General features: G+C 35.2%; 1 protein-coding gene across 6 annotated transcripts in view; it reads right to left on the bottom strand.

Moving 5' to 3' along the window:
* The window catches only part of LOC138310711 (uncharacterized), a 91,289-nt gene that overhangs the window by 4,405 nt on the left and 59,643 nt on the right, over positions 1–27,241 (bottom strand). For 5 of the 6 annotated variants that reach the window (XM_069252046.1, XM_069252045.1, XM_069252044.1 and 2 more), the window contains 8 exons: positions 21,558–25,334; positions 15,462–15,597; positions 14,972–15,042; positions 13,629–13,826; positions 2,288–2,422; positions 1,472–1,624; positions 1,013–1,096; positions 55–200 (listed from right to left, as the gene is read on the bottom strand). In XM_069252046.1, coding sequence (XP_069108147.1) covers positions 55–200; positions 1,013–1,096; positions 1,472–1,624; positions 2,288–2,422; positions 13,629–13,826; positions 14,972–15,042; positions 15,462–15,597; positions 21,558–24,983 — 4,349 coding nt within the window. In that variant the 5' untranslated portion in view covers positions 24,984–25,334. Of the gene's footprint in view, positions 1–54; positions 201–1,012; positions 1,097–1,471; positions 1,625–2,287; positions 2,423–13,628; positions 13,827–14,971; positions 15,043–15,461; positions 15,598–21,557; positions 25,335–26,763; positions 26,896–27,241 lie in introns of those variants that run through there. The other variant, XM_069252050.1, reaches the window with a different exon arrangement.

Here is a 27,241-nt window from a genome sequence, read left to right as displayed (position 1 = left end):
TATCTGTCAATATATATTTTGACGATAGACACAGTATTTTGTTTCCATGGTTACCTCATTATTCGTTGGACAGGAAGGATGAGGAAGGACTTTAGAGGCATCCGTCGTAGAGCGACGTTATCGTCCTGTGAGGCTTGTAGGAAGATTCTTAGGAGTTCTTTCTCTTTCTCCAACTGCTCTAACAAGTTACCAGCGTGACTCTGCAAACAAATTAATAATTAAGTTACTTAAATTCTCCATATTTCAATTTTATCTTCCTATTCATTGATGGCATGTTTGATATTGAAACATGATGAACATACCTAAATACCTAGTTGACTTAATTACACACCACCATCACCCCCCATCAACTCCTTGACACCTCCTCCCCCCCCCCACCCCCCACCCCCACTCCATTCCCCAATCGTCCACAAGTGTAGTGGCATAGTAACATATCATATATAGCTTTCACATATTGTGTGCGTATCCTAGGTTTCGATAACTATGGTGATTCTATTCCAAAGAGGTGATAATTTATTGAATATCCCAACTTTGACATAATTCTAATCAATTTCCCCAGAGCTATTTAGGTCAATATGTCACAAGTAATGTGGCAATTGTCTGCAGACTTCTTCATGGCCGTCAACAATCCATCACATTCTGACAATGAGATTAATTATCGTTTAAAGTATTTTTCCTAAGATTAGGTCATTAAATGAATCAGTTAAAATCTGATATGAAAATAGGTCTAATGCTCTTTAATACTTTTGATGACATTTTAATACAAATTGTTTAAAAAAAAATTAACCAATCCCCAATTACATATTCTGTATTTGCACATTATAGAGTTATCTGCCTTGCAGGAAGGCATTGCTTGTGATGTCATGTATTTGTGAGCATATATATAACATCACATTTTTCAAAAAAAAAATGTGAATTACGCTCAATAACCAATTGATACCTGCTGTGAAGGGAGATAACTCTGTAAAAAACGGAATAAATGTCGTAGCTGGTGGCTACACTAGAACCTTACCTGGTTGACACAATAACTCTCGAAAGCCATCATCAAATCCGTTGACTTTAAAAACAAGTTGCCAATGGAAACTTCCACAAAATCCTGTAAAAATACATTAAAACTTCTTTAGATATTACTTAAAAGTGCACTTATCATTAAACATTCACATAGTTTACATTGTATTTTTTGTATGTTTTTAAGTGCAGTTATGAACTTTCTTGATTTTCTTGGTTGTGGTTTTACTGACTTATGTGAAATTAAAACAATGTCAAGGATAACTATTGTCCCTAATATTATTCCGATTATTTTCAGGATGTTATCAAAATTTCTATTCAGATATGCTGATATCAAATAAAAATTAGTAAATTTTTCTTTGGTTTCATGCTAACAAAATTTCTTTCATGCTCCGATGAAATTAAAAAATTGAGACATCAAATGCTTAATCGAAAAAAAAACAACATCAAATAATATACGTACAAGGTCGTCACTGTTGATAGCGTCCTGAAGAGCGACGTCCAGTTTCGCTGTAAACTGTGTATTAGCCTGGATGAGCTGCTCCAAGTTAAGGAAGATGGCCTCCACTTGGTCAGAACTAAGGAGTCCGTTTGTTTTCATTGGTTTATAGAAATGCTGTAGTTATGATAAAATGAGATAAGTGTCAATCAATGATTTTCAAAATATTTATTTTAAAAGTAAGTTTAGATATGGTAATGTATACCTTGCGGAAAGAAAGAAAGAAAGAAAGAAAAAAAAAAAAAAAAAAGAGAGAGAGAAAGAAAGAAAAAATTATAAAAAAAGAGAGTGCATGATAAGAAGCCTTAAATTGCAAGACAATTTACAAAAAATTCAGATTATTTAAAAAAAAAAAGGATCTTTTTCAAGTCCATTTGTTTGGGGGGTTGGGGAGGTGTTACAAATTATATTGACATTTCTGACTATATTATTATACCATTCTCTCATATAAAGAATCAATGAAATAAAACAAATAAGTTTGACTGAATTTGAAATATTCCAATATCTTTTTTTTTTCTATAGTATGTACAGAATACGCTCAATATCTAGGAATTTTGTGACTTTTTTTTTATCGATAACAGTTTTACTAATTCTTTTATCACCTGACCTTTTGTGAAATTTGATGCCTTACACATTCACCCCTGTAGACACCTTTAAAATCTTCTTATTCAAAGGATGGAACAGTCCATTATGAATTTTCAGGGGTGAAAGAGTTAAAAGTGTTAATGTAATTGCTACAAGATTATATTCCATGAAATGTCGTAATAAACAATAACTTACATCTTTGAGAATGTGTAAATCACGGCCATAACTTTTCTCAGTGTCCCTAATTTCAATAATGATGTCTTTTCGTTCCGTCTTCCTCGACTCTTTGTTAACACTGTTGATGATGGACTCCTCATTGTCGTCATCTCTCTGTGAAAAAAAACCCAAACTTTCTTATCCAAAGCGCCAAATACTTATGCAGCCATCATAAGAACAAAAATATAAATATACTGATCATAAGGATATTTTAGCAATTCAAGGAAACACGGAAATATGATCACGAAATTTTGATCCATAAATAATAAGTAAATGTCTATTCATGATTTTTTTTTTCATTTTTACAAACACATTCATGTATCTTACTTTACAGACAAATAGGGTTGTGACCTTGTGGATCAGTCTTCATATTCAATATTGTCCCCTCATGAGAAAAACATACGTGCTCCACTGAAGGTTAAGTTGGATCATGATATTTTAATTTCTGCAAAAATCCATCTGGAATTTCCTTTTGCTATTGATCATAGCAATATTCAAGATGAATTTTACTTAGCTAGCTTTTCGGATTCCATGTGGCTAAGATTACCAATGTAAGGCTAAAAATTTGCCAAAGAAAGAAAACACATATTGATCATGTAATTTCTCCTTCTGGAGAACAACTGCTCTGAAACTTAACTACTGACTTCATTCTTATAATAACAACTATTTTAACGAATATTCCTGGTTCAGAGGCAATTTTTTTAACCTGAGGCTCAAGAAAACAAAACAGAACAATTACCAAAGACCAAGTATCTATCATATGGGTCTGACCCACAAACAACAGTTATATATGATAGAATGTCAGACACTTTAAACACTTGGCCATCATAAGCCAGAGGTGAAGGGCTAGTCAGGTAGAATGTCAGACACCTTAACCATTAAGCCACTGTGAGCCAGAGGTGGAGGGCTAGTCAGGTAGAATGTCAGACACCTTAACCACTTGGCCACCATAACCCAGAGGTGGAGGGCTAGTTGTAAAATGTCAGACACCTTAACCACACTTCAACTCCTTGGCTATCCCTAACTTGAACACTTACCCATAAAATATAATTGTAAACCATATTCACAGAGTAAATTCCAATTCAATGTGAATTAAACAATTAAAAGTTCCAAAGATGAATCAAAATGTCCAACACTGATGAATTCTCACTAATGTTAAAAGATATCACAGAAACTCTTAATCCAATATCACTCTTGGCCGTTGATTAGTATCTTGTAACAACATCAACTCTCTGTAAAGTTCTGCGCCTCAATACATCAACGTGTCGGTATGATTGTTGATAGTTTGTTATTGATCTGTTTCTCATTGGAAGGTCACCCGAGTCACCTAGTTACGTCCATAGCAACCAGACTGGAGGTTGACTGACTTACAACCAATCAGAGTCCAGCACAACTCAGGTATTTTCTACAACGTGCTGTCGTGTTAACTACAATGTGGGCATCAGTATGACGTCAAATCTTGACCAGGATTATCAGTTGATGGCACAAAGGCAAACATACTTCTGACTCTGAAGCCGACTTAGATCCCATTTTCCGTTCTGTTCAATTGCCAATTAGAAGCCCAAAATACATTTTTGTTTAGCCCACATTAAAATGATGATATTTCTAAATGAAAAATGGTCAAAAAGCAAAAATAATAATTATTATAACGGTCAATTATACAATGTATGAACATTGTTTTAAAATATATAGTTATTGGATTAAAAAATCTATCTGCTACAGAAGCATATATACATTTTGAAAACTTCCATAAATGTCTTATTGAAATTAAACTATAAATATCTACGATAAATGTTCTATCTATATAAACCTGGTGCATACTAGCCGCAAAATATACATCTCAGCTTGGGAGGACTTGCTTTTCTTTCATTTGATTGGATGAGCGTCAATTAAGTCCAATAAGAAAAAAAGTCCTGAGTTGATTCTAAGCCGAGTCAGTGATTTAAATCTATGATTATTTAATCATACATTCTATTAATTAGCTGTCATTATATAGTACTTTTAAAAACTTTGACCCTAAATGACCTTTGTGGTTGATGGACAGTAAAACCAAAACAAACAAACAAACAAATCATTAAATATCTATAACTAGGATAACTTGAAAATATGCAATGAAATGTTTTATCTATGACCCAACCCTCTTTTAATTGATTAAAACGTAGTTGCAATGGTCTCCTCCGATTCAATGTACATTTGCGTAGTGCCTTGAATACGGATATTTCTCACACATTTCCAATAATTGAGGTATATGCCCGTCTATTGGGTCGATAACAACATGCAAACCAACCGTCTGTCTGACACCCATTAACTATTTTGTAGCCCGTAAAACCACTACAGATAAGCAGGAAAAAAGTCCTTTTTGTTTTCTTTGTAGTGATAAAGGAAATCAGATTCATGGTTTTGACTGTGTAAAGAAGACGAGAATCACTATAGCAACACTCATAATATTATTTCGGTGTGTGCTACTTCATCGTAGGGTGATTTTGATTCGAGTTTGTTTATTTGTTGTGAATTCATAACATGTTGTTACGTCAGTCATAAATGTCATTTGAAAACATCAATCTGAGACAAGACGCCACATTTAAACTCATTATCCCCTGGAAACATATTTAGACTCTTCTAAATCAAAGACTAGACCAGTCCATTATGAAATTTCAGGGATGAATGTTGTAAAGGTGGTACCAAAACATGAAACCTGTTCAATTTGTTACTAACCATGGTAACCTAGGGCACAGGCAAAGCACTCTGGATATTTGTTTGTTTGTTTTTATCTATAATACCCCATTGACAGTTAGATAGATTTATGTGCAATATTTTAGGTATAAAAACAAAGCAGAGTACAAGAAGAAAAAAACATATATCAGAACATCTCCAGTTTCAGCATATCACAATATGGTTTAATTTGGTTTATATGACATTGTACGCTAGCTTGAAAATGTTGCAATAAATATCAAAACAATTATGACTCTTCTTGATAATTTTTTTTATCTGAAGTTGTGTTATTGAAGAAATTAGTAATTAAAAAAAAACTTTTAAATTTTACTTATTTTATTGATTTTATGCCAGAATAAATGATGATTGTAGAATTATTCTGTTTACAATCAAGATGAATAAGAAAAAGGAACGAAATGGGAAACTCAATGTATCAAAATTATCTTGACATTGAGCGAAAAGCTGAGATGAAAAAAAAATGCAACAATAAATGGTTCTGCTTTGTTTCATCTTATCATCAGCATACAATGTTTCATATGAAAAATTCAAACCATATTATTATCAAGAATAAAGTCCTTCTAATGTGCTAAAGATCAACGCCTTCATTTTACTGTTACTGAAAAATTGAAATTCATTTTAGATGTTATGCAAATGTTAATTACATAGCATACCCTAATCCTGTCAGCAAAAGTTAATTTCTCCCTAGAATGTATTGGGCAGAGGTTATGGTTTCCATAGATTGTTTTGGATCAATGCAAGGTCAAGGCCTATCTAGATTGTGTTGGACCAAGGTCAAGGCCTCCCTAGATTGTGTTGGACCAAGGTCAAGGCCTCCCTAGGTTGTGTTAGAGACCAAGGTCAAGGCCTTCCTAGATTATGTCAGTGACTAAGGTCAAGGCCTTCCTAGATTATGTTGGGCTAAGGTCAAGGCCTCCCTTGATTGTGTTGTGTCAAGGTCAAGGCCTTCTAGATTATGTTGGGCTAAGGTCAAGGCCTCCCTTGATTGTGTTGTGTCAAGGTCAAGGCCTTCCTAGATTGTGTTAGAGACCAAGGTCAAGGCCTCCCTAGGTTGTGTTAGAGATCAAGGTCAAGGCCTTTCTAGATTATGTAAGAGACCAAGGTCAAGGCCTTCCTAGATTGTGTTGGACCAAGGTCAAGGATTCTACTGAATATTTAACATCATTTCTGGCTCATTTGATATATCAATGTTTGGTTGACAATAGAGACAGAAAAAAAAAAAAATCAAAGTACTGAAAGTACTAAATGGCTCGGTCTTGATGATAGGAGAAATATATTTTTAAGGTCAATACTACTGTAGTTTTGTACAATAAGAAATATATTTGGCTGGTGTTCCTTCCAGTTTGGACTTTTGAGGATTCCTTGGACACCAAGGTGTAAAATAAGAGACACATACTAAAATCTTGGAAGCCTATTCTAATATTTCCTATGATGTTATATGTCAAATGATTTTATAACACATTCAGCATTTTCCTTGTTAATTTGATGTTAATGAAAATATCCATTCTTAATGACTATTGTCATCAAGTTCCTGGGACCACAGTATCAGTTAACAAGTATCGTTTGCAGCAGAGAAAGACAAGAGGTGTACTTTTCTATGACAAAATGTCTTAAATATAGAATATGTCTGTCCTCTAGAAGACTTATCAATATCACCACGTGATTTTTGAATAAATTGGTCAATTGGTCTACTTTTAGCAAGTTTTGTAACTATTCTTTTGTAAAACAGCAAGTTGATTGATATACATTGTATCCGAACTTCAATTCAAACCGGATAACTTGTTAGCTCACCATAGACCATGAAATTGTTTGTACACTTTCTTAACTTCAGGATTGTTTTACAAAATTACAATTGAATTTTTCTACAACATTTTTTTATTTTCAAATCCCCATACCTCTGATGAGTATACTAAAACTGTCATTACAAGTGAATCAAATATTTTCAGTTTAAGATGAACAGGAAGAGATACATTCCTTTATTTCTTATAAATAGCAAACACCGATTTAATTGTTTGTTCAGCAGGTTTTTTCCCTTTCTTTAAAAACACTACCATTAACTTTATGTTCTGTACCTAGATATGTAAACAATTCTTATAAATCTAATTCTGTATTCCATAACATCAACTGGTGTTGTGGTACCGATTTACATCTTGAGAATATCACAATTTTTATCTTTCTGATATTAAGTTCTAATTTCCATGTTATGCAATATTGTTAAAATTCAGGTAACATTTGTTGTAGACCATCAAATATTTCTGATATCATAACAGTGTTATTGGCAAATAATATGATAAAAAGTTTGGGATACATTTCAATATCATATACCGTAAAAAACTTGTATAATTTGCGCAGGTACTTTTTAGGGCTGAAAATGCTGAAAAATCTTCTATCAGTATATTTTGCGCATCAAAAAATGGGGAAATACAATGTCCAGGGAGTCCCAAAACCGATGTATGAAGGTGACAATTTCAATGCAAAATATTCCCCATAAATGCTTGACAACTTGCACAAAAAGTGTTGTATTTAGAAGAAATAACATATGAAAACTGCATTGTGTTTGTTTTCTTTTATTGGCCACCGTAACCTGAAACTGAAATATCTAGCAGATGTCCAAAACATCGGCTGTCTGGTCCGCCGTACTCCGTGCACATGTCGATGTTTTGAGATATTACAAATGAATAGTAATCAGGAATATTTGAAAAGAGTAGAATATATTTACATTGGCACAATAAGTAATTAGTGTGTTTGAGATCATTAACAATCAACAGTAATCAGCTAGCGGATACGTAGTTTAGCTTGCAACAATCACAGTGTGCATAATTTGTCGAGATTTGTAAGACAAAATATTCTTTTCCACCAGGTAAGATTCTAAGTCATAAAGGTAGATTGAAAATAGGAAGGGAGATAAAATAACCAGATAAATATTTGTAGCGGGATCAGACTGGGTTGACTATCGGTGATCAGGTAGCTCAGTCCGAAGAGCTATATTTTCTTCTCTCCTGTTACAGAATTGGCACCCAACTAAATAACCAACGGTTGTGGTGTTTGAAAGGGTCTCGTATGTATTCAAAAAAGGAGGGAGGAGTGTAGCGGGACTGGACTGGGTCGATTATCGATGACAAGGTAGAGCACGGTAGAGCACTTAGCTAGTGTTCGGAGAGTCCCGGGATTGAATCCCGGTCTTGCCGCTACATTTTCTCCTCTCCTGTTACATATGGTACCATACTGTGCATGTAGATATTCAAGGTAAATCAACAATGTTCGCTGATCTTGCAGAATTGCCTTACAGTGTTATAATGAATGCAGTAAATGTATGTCTCATTGGTGTGATTGATTTAAAGGCAGTTCATGTGGTGACCGAAAAAAAAGTAAAATTAATACATTGATAGCCAAGGCGGGGAAAACATAAGATGACCTGTGTTATACAAATTAATGTTTAATTGATTTTCATTAAATTGTCTCGAAGGTGATGATTAGTGTGTTATGAACGATAAGCTTAAAATGTTTTTGACAAAAAATATACCAGCTAATGTCATATTGTGCTTTAAATTTAAATTATCTTTTATTTATTCATTTCATTTCATTTCAAGCATGTACATGTCATAGAATATAAACAAATGTCAGGTATATGCTTAAATCATATTACAGTTAAACTCACAATAAGGAATTTGAAGATGATGATAGTAATTTTTTCGGATTGATAATTATTAAAATATTAAGCTTCCACAGTGGAAAATTACTTCTTTTTTGTTCACACAATTCTTCTCCTAGACTGTTTCCAGTTGAAATGAAACATGCATGCTGACATTCTGTAAAACATAAGGAAACAATAAATGTGTTAACAGAGTAATTACTGAAAAGGCTACTATCATATAATTAAACATTTTAATCATAAATACCAATACCAGCATAGAGGAAATATTATTGAAGTTTAATTCCCGCTGTTCTTCAGTCCTCCTGTTCTTACATGTAAGAGTTTTGTCCTTCATAAATTGTTTGTAATATAGCAGTTGTTATATAATGTGCACAAAGAAGTATAAATATACACACGTATGCATGGGTACAGTGGTAAATTAATAAGTTATACAGAAAATGATGGTGCTGATCATGAAAAGCGTAAAGTCTATTTTGTTGAGTGAAAAGTTAAAAAAACTAACATTGTTCACACCCTAAGATGTAATCGCACTAAAAAACAGTGATCATGTGGGCTTTTGTGCGATTTTATTTCTAAGACTGTGCCAGGTGGTAGAGATTAGTTCCGTTCGAGTGATCACACAATGCAAGTGAGAGTCGGGAATATGTTTATGTAAGTTTTGATTGCTAATCTCTGATGCTTGTTGGTAAAATATAACTCAGGATAATTGCTAAACAATTAACAATTAATTTCTCTACATTTGTTACAGATTGAAACAGCTTTTTAAGTGCCGTTTTACGGAAGAATTATGAAAAAGAAATCGGCATTTTCGTCGATCTAGTAGTCCAAAAAATATCACTTCGAGTTATATGAACATTCCATATATGATTTATGTCATTCGGCCAAAAATTTACTTCGTATTACCTAGTTTAATGAATATGCTGTATGTATATGATCAAAACGTCAAGCTCCTGTGGTGAAAATAACTGAAATGTTTTAAAAGTATGGTTAGTGGTAATCTCTGAACGTACTTTAGTATATGGATATAATCTGATATTTATACATGTGCTTATAAAATTATCGATAATTATGGATGTGGTAAATATTCATACCTTATTAACTGCCGTTAGTTTTAAGATTACGCCATCCTTGGACATTTACAAAATGTTCACCGTCTGTCACGTACTATTTTATCAGTAGACCAAATTTGTCCAAAATTTTGTTAGAGTTGTCTTTCTTCCATTGTAGTTCCGGATGAACGCCATGTGCCATAACACAGCCGTGATAAATGCATTTCCATTTCGCCATGAAATGTATTTGCTCCGAGACAAATTTGATTATAATTACAAAATGCATTAAGGTATCAATTTTGATGTTCGAGGTGAAATATTGATTTCATTTTTTTCCATTGCGGGATAACTGTCACTAATAGGGAGTAAACGACTGGGGGGAACCAGCTTCGAAGCGAAGCATTTTTGGGACGAAACGTCTTCATTCATTGTAAACACCATTTTGGGAACGAAAAGTCTAGATACTTTGTAAATAATTCAGGTGAAAATTTTCAAACAGAAGATCTTTTGGATAGTGTATATAGTAAGGATATAAAAGCCGTAATATACTATTCCTATTTCAACGTTACAGATACGCTTATATCAGTAACTTTCATATTCAAAATTTGCTATTTAAAATTCCCGGTAAAATCAAAGTTGTTGAATACACTGCCGCTAGGAGCGCTAGTATCTGCGAGCAATTTCTAAGCCAATCATATTGAGGAAATTGACTGTAAGAGAATTTTGCAACCAGGATCACAATGGCGAGGTGATCCTCGCCAAAAAAATGTTGATTGAATTAATGTACGTGACAATTGACATGCCTATTTTCTAATATTTTTCACAGAAAATCTTCATTATATAATGTTTTTTGGATTATGTAATGTTAGGGTTGATTTGTTTCCAAGGGAGGGGCACTGTATCATATATAGATAGATCCCCATCAGTTAATTTCTCGGTCAATCCCTGTCTATTAGATCCCGATCAGGACAAGAGACACAAGACAATGAATGCCTGTAAGAGGATCCTGTTGTTATGGATATTGCAGTAATTACTCTCCATAATACACTAGAGAGTTTCTGCTTCCTGCAATCATACACTTCAATGTCAATGACAAATCAATAGAGGTCAATGTTAGCTATTGTGTAATTTATCTCATCCACGAGGCTTGACCACACGTGGCTTGTAAACTGTGTGCATTCCAATTATCAAATTAGATTCCGGTTTTGAGGTTTAAGTTAAAAGACTTTTTTATCAGTTTAACAAAATATATCATAAATTGGTAAAAATATATCAACATATGTTTTCAGCACTGTATGCTGCTACCCAAACTTGAATTGTAAATATATCAAGGCCTGCCTTACTGACCACCTCTGTATAAAAACCACCTCTGTGTAAAGATCTGTATAAAGACCACCTCTATATAAAGACCACCTCTGTATAAAGACCACCTTTGTATAAAGACCACCTCTGTATAAAGACCACATCTGTATATAAGACCACCTCTGTATAAAGACCACCTTTGTATAAAGACCACCTATGTATAAAGACCACCTCTGTATAAAGACCACCTCTGTATAAAGACCACCTCTGTATAATGGCCACCTCTGTATAAAGACCACCTCTGTATAAAGACCACCTCTGTATAAAGACCATCTCTGTATAATGACCACTTCTGTATAAGACCACCTCTGTATAAAGTCCACATCTGTATAAAGACCACCTCTGTATAAAGACCACCTTTGTCTAAAGACCACCTCTGTATAAAGACCACCTCTGTATTAAGACCACATCTGCATAATGACCACCTGCTTATTAAAATTATTGATCTCCTAACTAGACCATTTCAATTTTACTCTGGCCTGTCTATAAAAAACAGATTGTCTAAAAAGACCTTTTATATGCCTTGTATTGTATTTATAGACACAGGTTTAATTAATCATACAGTTAAACCTCGTTAACTTTAGCACAACCACTACAAATTAATTACTTAGCAGTTCATTATTTATCCTACAAGTTACTTTACAAGTTTGGTATCAACCCAAATCTCATACCTTATAAAACCAAAAAAAAAAAAAAATACAAAATATGAAATCTGCTGAGTGAAACTTGATGGAAATTAACCACCAATATATCAATAACCTTTATCAGATTTTCTACTCAAACAACTGGGAACCATTTATCAAATTCTTAATAAGCCACAAGATCAAATCAATATTTCTCTTTACATTGGCATGGTATATTTATTAGATTTTTTCAATACTAAAAGCAGCTGGGCCACTACGTTGAGTTTATTGGATAGTAATATAAGGCGCGGTATTGGCTAATTCTTGTCCAATAGAATTCTTTGTTCATAACACTTTGCAAACATGACATTAATGTTATATGAGGCGTATTTTTCATACTCACAAATCAAGATAAGCTTTTGATATGTTATTCATCACCAAAAGTTACTAACATTTTGAAAATCATAGTACTTTCAATGCATTGGTTTTAATTTTACAAATACAAATGACAGCAAAAATTATTTTTAGCAGTACTGCCAAAAATAATATATGTGCATCTATTATGAAGCGAAATGAGTACCTACGGTCACACCATGAAGCCAAATTGTGGTCTACAATTTCATTTCACATTTTTACAGTGTTATTAGTACATGTAATTGTAAAGTGATTTATACAGGAAGGTTCCATCTAAACATACATATGGCATAAGAACAACAATTTTACAGCACATAATTTCTGTTTTGTAATTAACGTTTATAAGGCTTCTGAAACCATTTGAATGATTTGAATTGCTTAATTCATCAAACTTTATGGTTTTCAATAGATTTAATAATGGAAAACAATTAACACGCAAAATGTTTCGCCCAGTTACGGCACATCTTACACATCGGCACATCTGTGTTATTTTTTAACACATGTTAGGGGTTAATGCCTATAAAAGTAATTTGAGAAAAAAATGACAGTCCTAGGTTACTTTCTTTCCCAGTATGACTTTTCTTTCCCTGTATAGCATAAAAACAATTCGGTACATAAAGATTTTTTTTCTTAACTTAACTCTCTTTTAATTATTAACTAATGTGCCCATGGGCGAATTTATAAACAAGTGAAAAATTTACATGATTGTATATAAATTCATTACAGAATCACAGCTCAAAAAAACACGGTAAATTGCAAAAAGTTTGAGAGCTAAAAAATGGACGAATTCACAGTTGTCCATATTTGCAGTAACAGCCAATAATCGAATAAGTCTTATAGGGACAATTCAGTGAGGCTAATTCAGTTACTTAACCATGAAGAAAAGGTGACATAAATGTATTGTTCTATATTCCTTATGAAACATATAACAAGAAATATTGACAAATTTCCATGACATTGTTAAGTATTTTGATTGATACCGTTGAAATTCCAAATCGTTGATCAATACAATTAAGTAAGTACAACATGTACACTATACCCATACCCGAGCCAAAGTCACACATGTTAAACAAATGCAATACATAACCACTGAGGAGTTGATGAAACTATTTTTAGACAAGAACAAGCATTTAATAATTAAGGTAAACACACTACTGTAAGAGCAATAGGAGTAGTTCAAGATAAAAATTCCTTTACTACAGTGACAAGGGCCAGGGTTCAGCATACAAGACGTCCAACCTCAATGTGTAACAACGGACAATAAGCGAGTTTGAACATTTCACATACATTTCACTACAGTGGGCTTTTCTGGCATATCACAGTAAAACCAACTAATCTAATTTCTATTAGAACTGGTTTGTTTCCGAAATATGTGCAAATTTTAATGTACTCTTAGACTGAATTGTCCCTTTAATTATCTAATTTCAAAAGAATACAAAAATATTATATTGGTAGCCCAGTTGTGATATTACAATGCATAGACTTACGGTAGGTTCAATGATTGAAAATCCAGAGTTATCTCCCATTTTGGTAGTGAAACCATAGGAACCGCTGCTTCCTGTCGGACTTGGCGGAACTTCCTGTGAATCTTGACCTATGACCCCACTGTCTGTACTCGCATCACTGACCACACTCATTCTGACTCTTCGCTTTCGATCAGCTTCTGTTTCCTCAAGCGTGACAGCCTATGGAACGATCCAACAAAGTCATAATTATTTTCTGTGCGATTTTTCGTATCATAATTTGACAATTTCTCTGGCCATAGTTGTGAATGGTCCAAGTGACCAAGTGGTTAAGATGTCCCACCATATTACATCCAACCCTCCACCTCTAGGTCAGGGGTTTGAATCCCATTTTGGGAAGTTGTCAGGTACTGCCCATAATTTATTACACTGAGCATAAAATTGTATTCCCAGAAAACACTGTTGGAAGGGTTTTTTTCGGCAAAGATATCAGTAAAAAATATTTACAAATAAATTTTTTGAAGGCCCGCTACCTTTCTGGAGCAAAACACAAAGGTTTCTTAAAAACATTAATAACATCAGAAAATATATAACGATGGCCTAAGATAAGGTTACAACACCACAGATGATAACAGTGGAGAGTCATTTCGCTGTTTTACCATCTGAAACAGTGATTATCAACTACAGCGCAGTATTTAGGACGATGGCGGGAAACATAAGATGACCCGCGTTATGCAAATTAACATCTTATTTATTTTAATCTAATTTTTCAGAAGATGATGATTGAGTGTAGTATTACAGTAAGTTCATAACTTTTGCGTCTCTACAAAATTATCGATCTCATTTTGCATTACCATTTTAACAAGAGACCCAGAGGGCCTGTATCGCTCACCTGGTTAGTAATGTTCTGAATACAAGATCATTGTTTCTTCTCTATAGGAATTTAAATATTTACCTCTAAATTCCCTGTTGGGCCCAATTCTTTCTGCTTTAGGGGGTCAGAGCCCAAATTTATACACACTCTGTTCCCCTTCCCCCAAGGATGTTTCTGGCTAAATTTGGTTACTTTCCTTGCAGAACTCTATGACATGTAGCGATTTAAAGGAAATGTTGACGGACAGACGGACGGACAAACGGACGGACCGACGGACGGATGACGGATGGACGACGGACGCCGGGCCATGACATAAGGTCACCGGCCCTTTGGGCCAGGTGAGCTAAAAATTAAAATCCGTTTCAGAAAGGTAGTGGGCCTTTTACATTATCCATTAACTCATTCCAATAATATTTCATGATGTTGAGGAAACCACTATTTATATACATTTATGTAACTAATTTCTGATATTATGTACGAGCAATGTAAATACCTCATCTTCATTAGCTTCCTCAATCCAATCTTCGGTAAACCCATCGTCTGAAGGTAAACCTCGATTTCGTCCTGCAAATTTAAAATAAACTTGAATAATTACTTTTTGAGAAATGAAGTTGAAATAACTTATAAAATCAAAATTTTAACATTTTGAGAAGACTGCTTTCTGGCTTTCAAAAAGATGTACTTGAATAACAATGGTTGGTGATTATGGTTGCCATAATTATGTACTTAAATGGCTTCAGTTGCCATGGGGATGTACTTCAACGGCTTTGGTTGTCAGGAGATGTACTATGGTGACTACAGTTGTCATAGAGATGTACTATCATGGATTTGGTTACTATGGAGATGTACAATCGTGGTATGGTTGTCATAGTTTTTATTGTAATAACTAGGTTTGACGTGAAAATGTACTAAACTGGCTTTTGATGTTACGAATATGTTCTGTTAAGGCATGTCTCTGAGATACACGTTGATGATATACTAACTAAAGAACTGTCCTTGAGACGGTCGCTTGCCTCCAGCGAAGGGATCACTTTTGTACGGTCTTTCCTTTCGTTCTCTGCGTTTTTGCACGGCCTCTGGGGTGCTAGAGGATACATCGGAGGAAGAACGATATACATTCTGAAACAGTAGATAGACAACAAACTATCATAAAAAAATCTGAAAATGGCATGAAAACCTGATGATATTGTGACAAAAAAAAAAAGTCTGTTTAGGGTTATACCTGACTGACCATAATTTTTTTAGCCCCGATCGTAATTTTGTTTTCCAATTTTCTATGAAATGTTGGGATTTCGATCTCAGACTCCGGTTCCGGCCATTATTTTAGAGTGAAAGACACTAAAAAACAAAAAATCCAACCTACCAACCCTGCCAATGTAACCCTAAACAGACATTTTTTTTTTTTGCTTAATGGACATTGATATTGCATATTGATTTGGAAAAAGAATCCCTTGAAAACCAATGAAATCGTACATTTAACACATTTTATTTATCAAATAACCTAAGCATATTCACATTTTTCCATACCCCTATGGAATTAAAAATAGTAACTTCAATGCTGAATAAGTTCCATTTATTTATAATGCTATTTCTTTGGTTAATTTATTCTGCTGTTTAAAGACCATTTTTTACTTTATAATTAAGCAATCATTTTTCTTATGAAGACCAATTTTTATTATTTTTATTACTTACTTTATTTCATCGGTTAAAGATTCTACACCACGGACGAATGGTATTTTTTGTGATCAAACACAGGGGCAGACGAATACGTATTTTTCTTCAGTTACAAATGTTACATAATTTTACATCATATTGAAAAGTTTGAGCTGCATGAACTTATTTTATTTTAATATAAAAATATTTCAAACAAGGACATAGTCATTCAGATCCCCCGCCAATGGAGATATCAAAGCTGAAGTAAGTTTGATTGTGGAGACTTATGTGTATGAAAATAAAACAGGAAAAAGGAAGTTGAGCTAAAGAAAGATGGAGTATAATTTAAATAGAGCAGGGCTACAATTGTTGAATCAGGTATACAGCCTTGACATTTATATTAGACTATATACACAAAGATGGGTGGAGTTTTGCAAAGTAACATTTACCATTTACCATGATATTTTCAGCAATGTTTCCATGGTAACGGAAAAAGTGCAAAAAATGAAAACCTAAAAATAGCAAAAGGTACTACTAAACCATAAAAAGAATGTGTCTATGAAGTTTCATGGAAATATCTCTGCTGGTTTTAGAGTTGTGCTCCGGAAACGATTCTTACACAAAAATCTGCCATTTTTAGCAATGTTTCCATGGTTACAGAAAAAAGTACAAAAAGTGAAAACCTTAAAATAGTAAAAGGCACTACTAGACCATAAGACTAATGTGCCTATGGAGTTCCGTGCATATATCTCAACCGGTTTTCCAGTTATGCTGCGGAAATGAACCTGGTACAAAAAATATGATATTTTCAGCAATGTTTCCATGGTTACGGAAAAAGTGCAAATACTGAAAATTACCTAAAAATAGCAAAAGGCACTACTAGACCATAAGAACAATGTGTCTATGAAGTTTCATGGAAACATCTCTGCTGGTTTTAGAGTTGTGCTCCGGAAACGATTCTAACACAAAAATCTGTCGTTTTCAGCAATGTTTCCATGGTTGCAGAAAAAAGTACAAAATGAAAACCTTAAAATAGCAAAAGGCACTACTAGACCATAAGACCAATGTGTCTATGAAGTTTCGTGGAAATATTTCTTCTGGTTTTAGAGTTATGCTCCGGAAACGAACCTGGTACAAAAATAATATATTTTTCAGCAATGTTTCCATGGTTTCGGAAAAAATGCAAAAAGATGCAAACCTAAAAATAGCAAAAGGCACTACTAGACCATAAGACCAATGTGTGTATGAAGTTTCGTGGAAATATCTCTACTGGTTTTAGAGTTATGCTCTGGAAACCATTCGTACGGACGGACAGACGAACGACGGACGGACGGACGGACGGACGGACGGACGGAACCCATTTGTATATCCCCCGCCAACTTCGTTGGGCAGGGGATAACAATTAATTGCGTCTCAAAAAAAATCTGTGGCACAATGTCATATACAGAAAAAGTACTGATTGTGCATGCAACAAAAGTAAAATAAATTATTTTAAATTATTTTTTGTGTTAATTAGACACATACATACACGATGAAACATTGATTGTTGTTCAAATAATAAGTATCGTTTATGCTCTGTTGGTGGTGGAGCATCGTTATTTTGCCTTTTAACGGCAATAATGAATCATTTAAACAATTATTTTTCTTATAATTAATTTTTATTTGTTTTCATACTTTATCCGACTTTCTAATTGGCAGATCCTTTTTCTTCATATACTATGAAGAAAAAATCAGAGAATGGCGCAAAAACCCGACGTTATCATGACGTCACAATAGAGACGTCAACGTTGCGTATTGATTTATAAAAAATAATCCATTGGAAAATCAATAGAATTGTATGTTTAACCACATTTTATAGTATCAAATAGTCTGAAAAATTAATTATAAGCATTGATGTTACTATTTTGTAACTTCTTAGGATTATGAAATAAATTTTGTTTACAAACTTTTGTGTGAATCCGCGTAGAGAATCCGCGTAGCGGATTCACACAATTTGCAAACGAAATTTCTTTCATAACCCGATGAAGTTAAAAACAAGAGATCCCAGAGGATCTTGGCGCCCACCAAAGAATGATCTATATCTGACAAAGGAAAGATGGATCTTTTCTCTACTTTTTAAACTTTTTCAAACATACTACAGTTGAGACTGTCTTATGTGACTTTCCAAGGGACCATTACAAAAAAGTCACATAAGACAGGGAGTCACTTAAGACAGTCCAACCGCAACATTACTGTTTGAAAATCTGTAGGTAATTGTCATTAAATACATATCTTGTTTATTAATATATCAATTAACCTGATTTTCTTTTAAATGAATTTAAAAATAATAATTATCAATTTTTAGAAAAATAAAACTGATTTGTTTTTTATATAAAAAATCATTTAGCAATACATGGCACGTACATTGGTATTTGGGTTTAAACTGTGTTTAAGACAAAAATTATATCTGGAGGGGGTGTAATTTTGGATTAAAAACCCATTTTTCTTCTATTTAAAAAAATTATCATGGTTTTAACAGAACACAAGAAAAAAACCACAAAAATCGAACCTGTCCTAAAATGACCTCTACAAAATAATTGCAGATGTTGTGTAAGCTTAGATGAAAAAGAGTACTTTTGTAGAGGTAATATTTCAAAGCCTGTGCTTTATTTTGCTGAATTTTACAAATCTACTGTACACCGTTACCAAATGGCGTCCATTACCGAAGCCCAAGTCGTGTACATTTGTCTTTACAAGACTGACTGGCACTTCAGGATGGCAATTATAATGACTTCTTACTCATATCAAGGAGTGAAATTATGTTTGGTCGTAAATGTCACGTACAAATCGAAAAGAGAGTCACCCACGCCAAGCCATAGATGATATACGGTAGGCAAAATAAACCATGCTGATTTATTTAACGTGTGACGTTATTTATTGTCAATGTTTACCATTGTTTATTAAGGAGAAATATCTGGATGGTACCTGACCTATTTTATAGTTTTGAAGCCAAATATTGTGGAAAAAACGATCTTTCATGATCCGTCAAAACTGGTTACACAGTAATGTACTCTAACAGACAATGTTTACTTCGATGTTCACACCTCTTTATCGATCATAATTAAGGGCGCAGGCGAATGAAAAGTCGCTCAAGACAGACCTTTTATAGTTTTGGGGTTGTAAAAACACGGTCGCTTGTCACGTAAGACAGGGAGTCGCTGAAAACAGACCATTTATATAACAAATTACGTTGGGGGGTCCCAAGTAAGGTCACATAAGACAGGGAGTCGTTACATACAGGGGGTTGCTCAGACAGTCTCGACTGTACGTACATATAAAATTTGAGACAGATCGCTTCAGTACCTTTTGAGAAATAGCGGTAACAAACTTCAACTATCAAAATCCAAGATGACTCCTTGGCGGCCATCTGGTTGATCAATCGGTCCCAAATCACTTTATGCACAACTAGGGCCCTAGGAGAACCTACATGTGAAATTTGAGAAAGATCCATTCAATACTTTCGGAGAAATAGCGATAACAAACTTTGAATATAAAAATCCAAGATGGCTGCCTGGCAGTAATTTTGTTGACCGATCAGATCCCTTCTGTACTATCTGAGAAATAGCCATAACAAACTTTAACTATCGAAATCCAAGATGGCTGCCTGGCGGCCATCTTGTTCACCGATTGGTCCAAAAATGCAATATGCACAACAAGGGCCCTAGGGGAACCTACATATTAAATTTGAGAAAGATCCCTTCAGCACTTTTAGAGAAATGGGGATATCAAACCTTAACTATTAAAATCCAAGAAGGCCGCATGGCGGCCATCTTGTTTTTCCTATCAGCCTCAAAATCTGTATGGCACAAATAGGGAACAAGGGTAACCTCCATGTGAAGTTTGAACAAAATTCCTTCAGTAGTTCTCAAGAAATATTGATACAAACTTCAACTGCCAAAATCAAAGATGGCTGCCTAGCGGCCATCTTGTTTTTCCGATCAGCCTCAAAATCTGTATGGCACAACTAGGGACCAAGGGTAACCTCCATGTGAAGTTTGAACAAAATCCCTTCAGTAGTTCTCAAGAAATATCGATAACAAACTTCAGCTGCCAAAATCAAAGATGGCTGCCTGGCGGCCATCTTGTTTTTCCGATCATCCTCAAAATCTGTATGGCACAACTAGGGACCAAGGGTAATCTCCACGTGAAGTTTGAACAAAATCCCTTTAGTAGTTCTCAAGAAATATTGATAACAAACTTCAACTGCCAAAATCAAAGATGGCTGCCTGGCGGCCATCTTGTTTTTCCAATCAGCCTCAATATCTGTATGGCACAACTAGGGACCAAGGGTAACCTCCATGTGAAGTTTGAACAAAATCCCTTCTGTAGTTCTCAAGAAATATCGATAACAAACTTCAACTGCCAAAATCAAAGATGGCTGCCTGGCGGCCATCTTGTTTTTCCGATCAGCCTCAAAATCTGTATGGCACAAATATGGACCAAGGGGACCCTCCATGTGAAGTTTGAACAAAATCCCTGCAGCAGTTTTTAAGAAATAGCGATAACAAGCATTGTTTACGGACGGACGACGGACGACGGACCACGGACGCAGGGCGATTTGAATAGCCCACCATCTGATGATGGTGGGCTAAAAAATGACATCATTGCTTAAATGAAATTGAAAAAAATTGAACGATTTTCATGGCTTCTTAAATTCATTTTGTAAGCTATATGACCTTTGCCTTGATCTTCACAACACCTAATTATCGGTAAAACCACACCAGGTCGTCAGACTCTAAGCTCGTTAATAGAATGTTAACAGTTACAGTGTGAATTCCTCTCCAGGTGATTTTTACACATAAAAAATGTTTACCTTTGTATGACCTCGAAAAAAAAGTTACAGAACGGCTAACTTTTTATTTGAAAATATACCATAATTGTTACTTAATGGCATACCTTGTAATTTGTCTGAGTTTGTTACCAAATGGCGGACCACAAATATCTTAGGGACGGACCACAAATATCTTAGGGACGGACCACAAATATCTTAGGGACGGACCACAAATATCTTAGGGATGGACCACAAATATCTTAAGGATGGACCACAAATATCTTAGGGACGGACCACAAATATCTTAGGGACGGACCACAAATATCTTAGGGACGGACCACAAATATCTTAAGGATGGACCACAAATATCTTAAGGATGGACCACAAATATCTTAAGGATGGACCACAAATATCCTAGGGATAAGGACCATGATGCAACAAGTTTTTATATTAGAAGCGTTAGGGCCTCAAAAAGAGGGAGTGCGTGTCTATGGGGACAGGGATGCTTATTTGGTCCAAAACCGTAAGTTCAATTTTGACTTACAATTGTTTCAAGAAATCAGGGTCATTTAAGACTGTGTACTCTAAGATGACCTGAATACGAGAAATATCTTACCTTTAAAGATTCACCTGTGGCCGAAGAATAATCATTGTCAAACTTTGTCCCGGTTTTCGTTTGTTGTTCATAAGGTCTGTAAATGTTATCGATACTTGTTGGTAGCCATGACGATGGCTTGTTGCTTGTGTCGGAAGAAACAGATTCTGATGTAGACATAAAAGACTGGTCGCTATTGTTACACGCTTCTTGTGTTTCCGTTTCTTCTTGATCGGAAAGAGGAGAATTTAACATCGGCTCAGGAAACACAAATATCGAGTCTTCACATATGTTAGGTGAGGCCATTGATGAAAAGTTGAAGTTAGTTGGTTCCTCAGAGAAGATTGGATTTTCTGGGAAGTAAAAAGTTCCGCCATCGGTTGGGCTGCTGTTGCCCGAATTTGGGAAGTCATGGACGTTAAATGGTCCTGTTGCATTCAGCAAGTCTGACAAGAACGGCACTGAGGATGTTTTAGTTTCGCCCAAATTTGGCAATGTTGGCGATTCTACACCATCAGTCGCATCATCAGGTTTTACATAAAGTTCCGATGGTTCATCATTGGGTGACGATGGTACCAGGATTGAAGGAGGTGGGCTAGAAGGGAGGGGTGGAGTTGAGGGCTCATTTGGTGGGGGGCTGGAGGGGAGAGGGGGAGGTGAGGACTCAGTTCGTGAGGGGCTGGAAGGGAGAGTTTGAGAAAAATCGTCACTTCCATTTCGTCTGTGACTGTTCACTTCAGATATGACTTCCTGAACTTGTGAAACTTGTTCACTATCCAGAGACCATGACGTCACCAGAACTGACGGCGCTTCTTTTGTAGCAGAGTTCATATTACAGTCACTCTTTGTTCGAGAGACCCTTGGGGGGCGAGTTGGCAGCTTTCTTTTTCTTGGCCTGATACCAGTCTGTACAATTTGTGACCTTGAGGGGTCATTGACTGGCCTTGACCTTGGCACAGGTCGAGGAGCAGTCACTGGTTTTGTTTGACGTTTTGGTATTCTTGGAAGAATTTTTGGCTTTTCGGGACTAGCTGGTTTATCACATGAGATATTGTCTACTTTAATGTCTTCCTTATCTTCAATACTTTCCTCTTTTGTGTTTGAGAAGTCAATGTCTTCCTCATCAATTTCATTTTTGTCTAAGCACACCGGAGGTGCTTCATAACTTTCTGATGTCTCCAATAAGCTCACTGTCTCCATGACGACACTTTCATGATTACACGGTTCGCTATATTCTGTGTTCCCGTCACTAGCATCCAGCTCTGCCACCTTTTTCTCCGGAAACAAACCACAATCTCTATCACCTGTTGATTGTATGTCAATAATATCATCGGTACTCGACTCAGAAGGCACTTCTAATGTGATGAAGTTTTCTTTCACTTCCGAGGTTTCTGTTGTAGTAAATGTAAACATTTCACAAGTATCCTCATTCACACTACTAGACAGACTTAAACGTCCAGGATCACTTTTCATATTGCACATTCGTAGGTTTGTAGGGGTATCCAAATCTTCTAGCACTAACTTGTCGTCTTTATCAAGTTCAAGGTCACATTTCTCAGGGTCGCTCTCCTGGAGGCTGATGTTTATTGGCGGTTTTTTACTCGGTATTAAATCTGAGTTCTCTTGCTCATCGTCGAACACTTCATCAGACATTTGTGTTTCCATGGAACTCCCCATCAAGGCAAGAACAACATCCTTTGGTATCTGACTATCACTGTTTCTATCTGTTTCTATAGCACTAGTTATCTCCCCTGAACTATGTAGACTTGACTCACTTGGATGACATCCTCCCTCTCTAGGGACAGAAACACCAGTTACCTCCTCTGAACTATTTTGACTTGACATACTAGAGGTCTCTGTCTCAGCAGGGAGAGTCACACTTGTTACCTCCCTTGAGTTATGTTGACTTGATAAACTAAGAGTTATCTTCCCTTCTTCTGTAGTGAAAACACTAGTTTCCTCAATCAAATTATGTTGACAGGATAGACTAGAATTTTTTGCCTTTTTATTGAAAGAGCAATTAGTTACCTCCCCTGAAATTTGTCGCTTTAACTCACTGGGTGTTTCTTCCTCCTCTAAAGATAAAGAAACTTGGGTTATTTCCCCTGAATTATGACGACTTGGCACACTAGGGGTCTCCACCTTTGTTGGGAGAGATACATTGGTTACCTCCCCTGAATTTATCACACATGCGCCAGCTGTCTCTTGCGCAGAATCAACACTTGTCTCTTTATCACATTCTGAATTCTCTCCTTTCACAGAATCTATTTCCCCAGAAGCCATTTTTATATCACCTAAATCTTCAGTTTCTACAGAATGAAATCGTTCTAGTGATGGCATTTCACCTTTTTCTCTAGGAACTGGCGTTGGTACTGTTGTCTCTCTCAACTCCAACTGTACCGGAATAGTTCCTTGTACATCCTCATCCAACTCATTGTTCCCTACCGCACATGTATTCAACTGCTCATCACATTGAATGGTTCGTGTTTTTGGTTCAACTCGCTCAAGTTGCTCAACAGAATTTTTCTGTTCATCCTCAGTTATTGGATGTAAGTGTTCAGCAGATTCAGAATTTTCCAACGAAACGGCCGTCATAAGAACAGAAGCTTCTGCCAGACTCTGAGATGTGACCTCCGGCAGACGAACAGCACTTTGGTTATTATTCAGAAGAGACTTCGCTTCCTTAGCGTATTGATGGCCGCTAGCAATCCGCATCTGTCTCTGTTTTCTAAACTCAGAAAAACTTGGCACATTGAATTTCTGTCTTTTACCTCTGCTAGAAATAGCAGTCACTGCATGTGTTCTTTGACCATTGATAGTTACCTCCCTTTTCGCACCAGCAAGTTCATCCACGATATCTTGAACTTCCTGTCCACTGCTGATCGATACCCGTCTACGTCGTGTCGTATCTTTATTTTGACCGTTCCCTTGACCATTATAGCTTTCATTCCTTTTATCGGCAGTAGAAAAGGATGCCGACTTTGGATTGTTACTTAAGGGACTGTCAAATGTTTGTGATAAGTCTATATTAGTAAGGTCTACGTTTGAGTAGGCTTTACGCATCCCACCACTGAAAACTCCACCACGCTGTTTGTAGATACGCTCAAGAATATTCTCATGGTTTGGTCCGAGATATTTTTGGAACAGATTACTACTAAGAAGTACATCAAATCTTGATGACACTGGTACTCGCGACAAATGATTCATGCGCGAGTTCGACCGATGCATTCGACTTTTTTCTAACAAATCTTCACCATCATTACTAACCTCTTGATCATTCAAGTTTTTCATCTGTCTGATATTTTTACTCGCTTTTGCAACAATTTTGCGCGAGAAAACCCCCTGTACAACTGGCGTATCAGATCTTACATTCCCCACAACATTTGCTTCTTCGGCAGGGCTTTGAATGTTATTAATCAAATCGACTTGTTCATCCGTATCATCCATGTTTTCTTAATTCTCAAACTGTTCACTACTAGGTTTTGTATTTCTGTCGTGCATTTCGATGAGATTATCTCCCCTTTCTTGGGTCATGCTTTTCTTTCGCTGACCTGTCGGAGGTCGGCGCTTGACCAATTTAGGTGGTCCCTCTTTTATTTTGTTTCCATCTTGATGTGTTTGACATCCTTGACCTTGAGCAGGTGAGATTTTGACCTTGGAAACATTAAACTGATGGTCAAGGTCATCCTGAAGGTAAGGCTGATTTATGCATTTTCTTCCATTGTCACAATCAACAATAGAGGTCATCGGCTGATCCGAGCTTCAAAACTGGCTGTTTCGTTCTACTGACTTCTAAATCTGAAAAGACAGAAAGAAAGAAAACAAATTAAGTATTTTGTGAAAAGAAAATCTGGAAAAACAGAATTCTGTAAAATTTATGATTAAATTGTTATCTACGGAATTCAAAAGACACTGAGGGAAACAAGAATTTGGAAGACATTTTTGTTAACAAGAATTTGGAAGACACATTTGGAAACAAGAATTTGCAACACAATTTTGGAAACAAGAGTTTATTCGGATGACAATTCAGTAATAATATTGCGGCCTTGGTATGCGAAGTTTTATAACACTATTCGAAAATATTGACAATTCCAGTAATAATATTGACTTGATGTTTTCAAAATGACCTTCTACTGACATAATCCTCTATGACAAAGTCTACATTAAATAATAATACACCTATGATACTATTGTATCATGTGTACTGAATATTTGATATTCATAATCATACTACCCACTCCAGATCTTGTGAAAAATGTAAAACTTGTTTGTTTTAGATCTTTGAAAAAAAGTTCAAATTGTTTTTTCAAAAAATGGTTAGAAATGTCTCAGACTCTAAGGCCATTGACATTATTTTTTTTGCTTCTTTGACAAAATTTCCACATTTTCAAAATGTAATCATGTTTAGGATGGTTACTTAGAGCTAGCTATAGAGAAATTATTCAAAAGGTATTTTGATAAATAACTGTTTTTTTCTATAATCTTCTTATTTTTTTTATAATCTTCTTATTTCTGTTAAGGTGACTGTAACTATCTATACATATGCAGAGGCTAAATTGTTAATGTATTTCTGTCTTGAATGTAATCTTATATGTTTTTACATTGCATTGAAAATTGATTCTATCCCAGACTGCCAGAGTCGTAAAAGTTTGTTTTTTTATTTTCAATTAATGCTAAATACAAAATTTAACCACAGGAGCTTAGCAGTCTCTCAATAATATATAGCATAAATATATAAAAATACCTCCTATTTATATAGTCTATTGGGGGTATTTTGATATATTTATGATATATATTATTGACAGAATGTCAAGCTCCTGTGATTTAACGTATTTACATCATCAAAGTGTATAACGACATACAAATGTTAACGAATAATTATCCAATCAAATATAACTAAAACCACTTAAAGTTCACTTTTCTACTTTAAAACTTTTTAATTAATGAAAACCTTAAGTTTTCTATAAAAATCCTCAAATCTCCATTAAAATTCCAATGTATATGGCCCTTATTTATGTAAGAGCTCCATAATACTGGCGGCTCAGGACTGATTTAGAAACAATTCAGTAGATACATGTATATATATACAAAATGGCGTCCTTTTAAACAATGGTAAGGACATATTGGATTTAAATAATTAAACCCCACCCTCTTAACTGTATTACAACTTTGAAATCAGATTCAATAATTCATAAAAATAAAGCATAATTGTTGTATATATACTCACAATGAATGTATACTTAAAGTTCATCCCATGTTTCCATTTAGAAATAAACGTCCAGATACACTAATTAATTAACTAATTAGCTTCACACCTTAATTAGTAATGAAGGATATTTAAACAGCCGGTAGCTCACTACCGATTGGGTAGCTGCCAAAAAATCACAGTGCTGGAAACATTCTAAAACATAGCCCATGAACAGTTCAGAACCGTCAAAGGATATGGCGGTACTGGAAACATTCTAAAAACTCATGAATAGTTCAGTCAAACGATACCATAATGGATCTGAAGTACAGTCGATCCCATCTATAAATACAAGAGACAAACAAAATATAATCTTTTCAGCCTAATCTCATGCACCCTGCTAGACACATTTAGACTCACCTAAATCAAAGACTAGAACAGTTCATTATAAAATTTCAGGGGTAATAAGTTAATACACAATTATGAGACCACATGATTAGCATGGTCCTATTAAGCAGGT

The sequence above is a fragment of the Argopecten irradians genome, chromosome 16 (genome assembly GCF_041381155.1).
Source record: "Argopecten irradians isolate NY chromosome 16, Ai_NY, whole genome shotgun sequence".
In the NCBI taxonomy this organism is placed as follows: Eukaryota; Metazoa; Mollusca; class Bivalvia; order Pectinida; family Pectinidae; genus Argopecten; species Argopecten irradians.
Note: the sequence above shows the minus strand (reverse complement) of the source record. Positions and strands in the feature narration are given on the sequence as shown.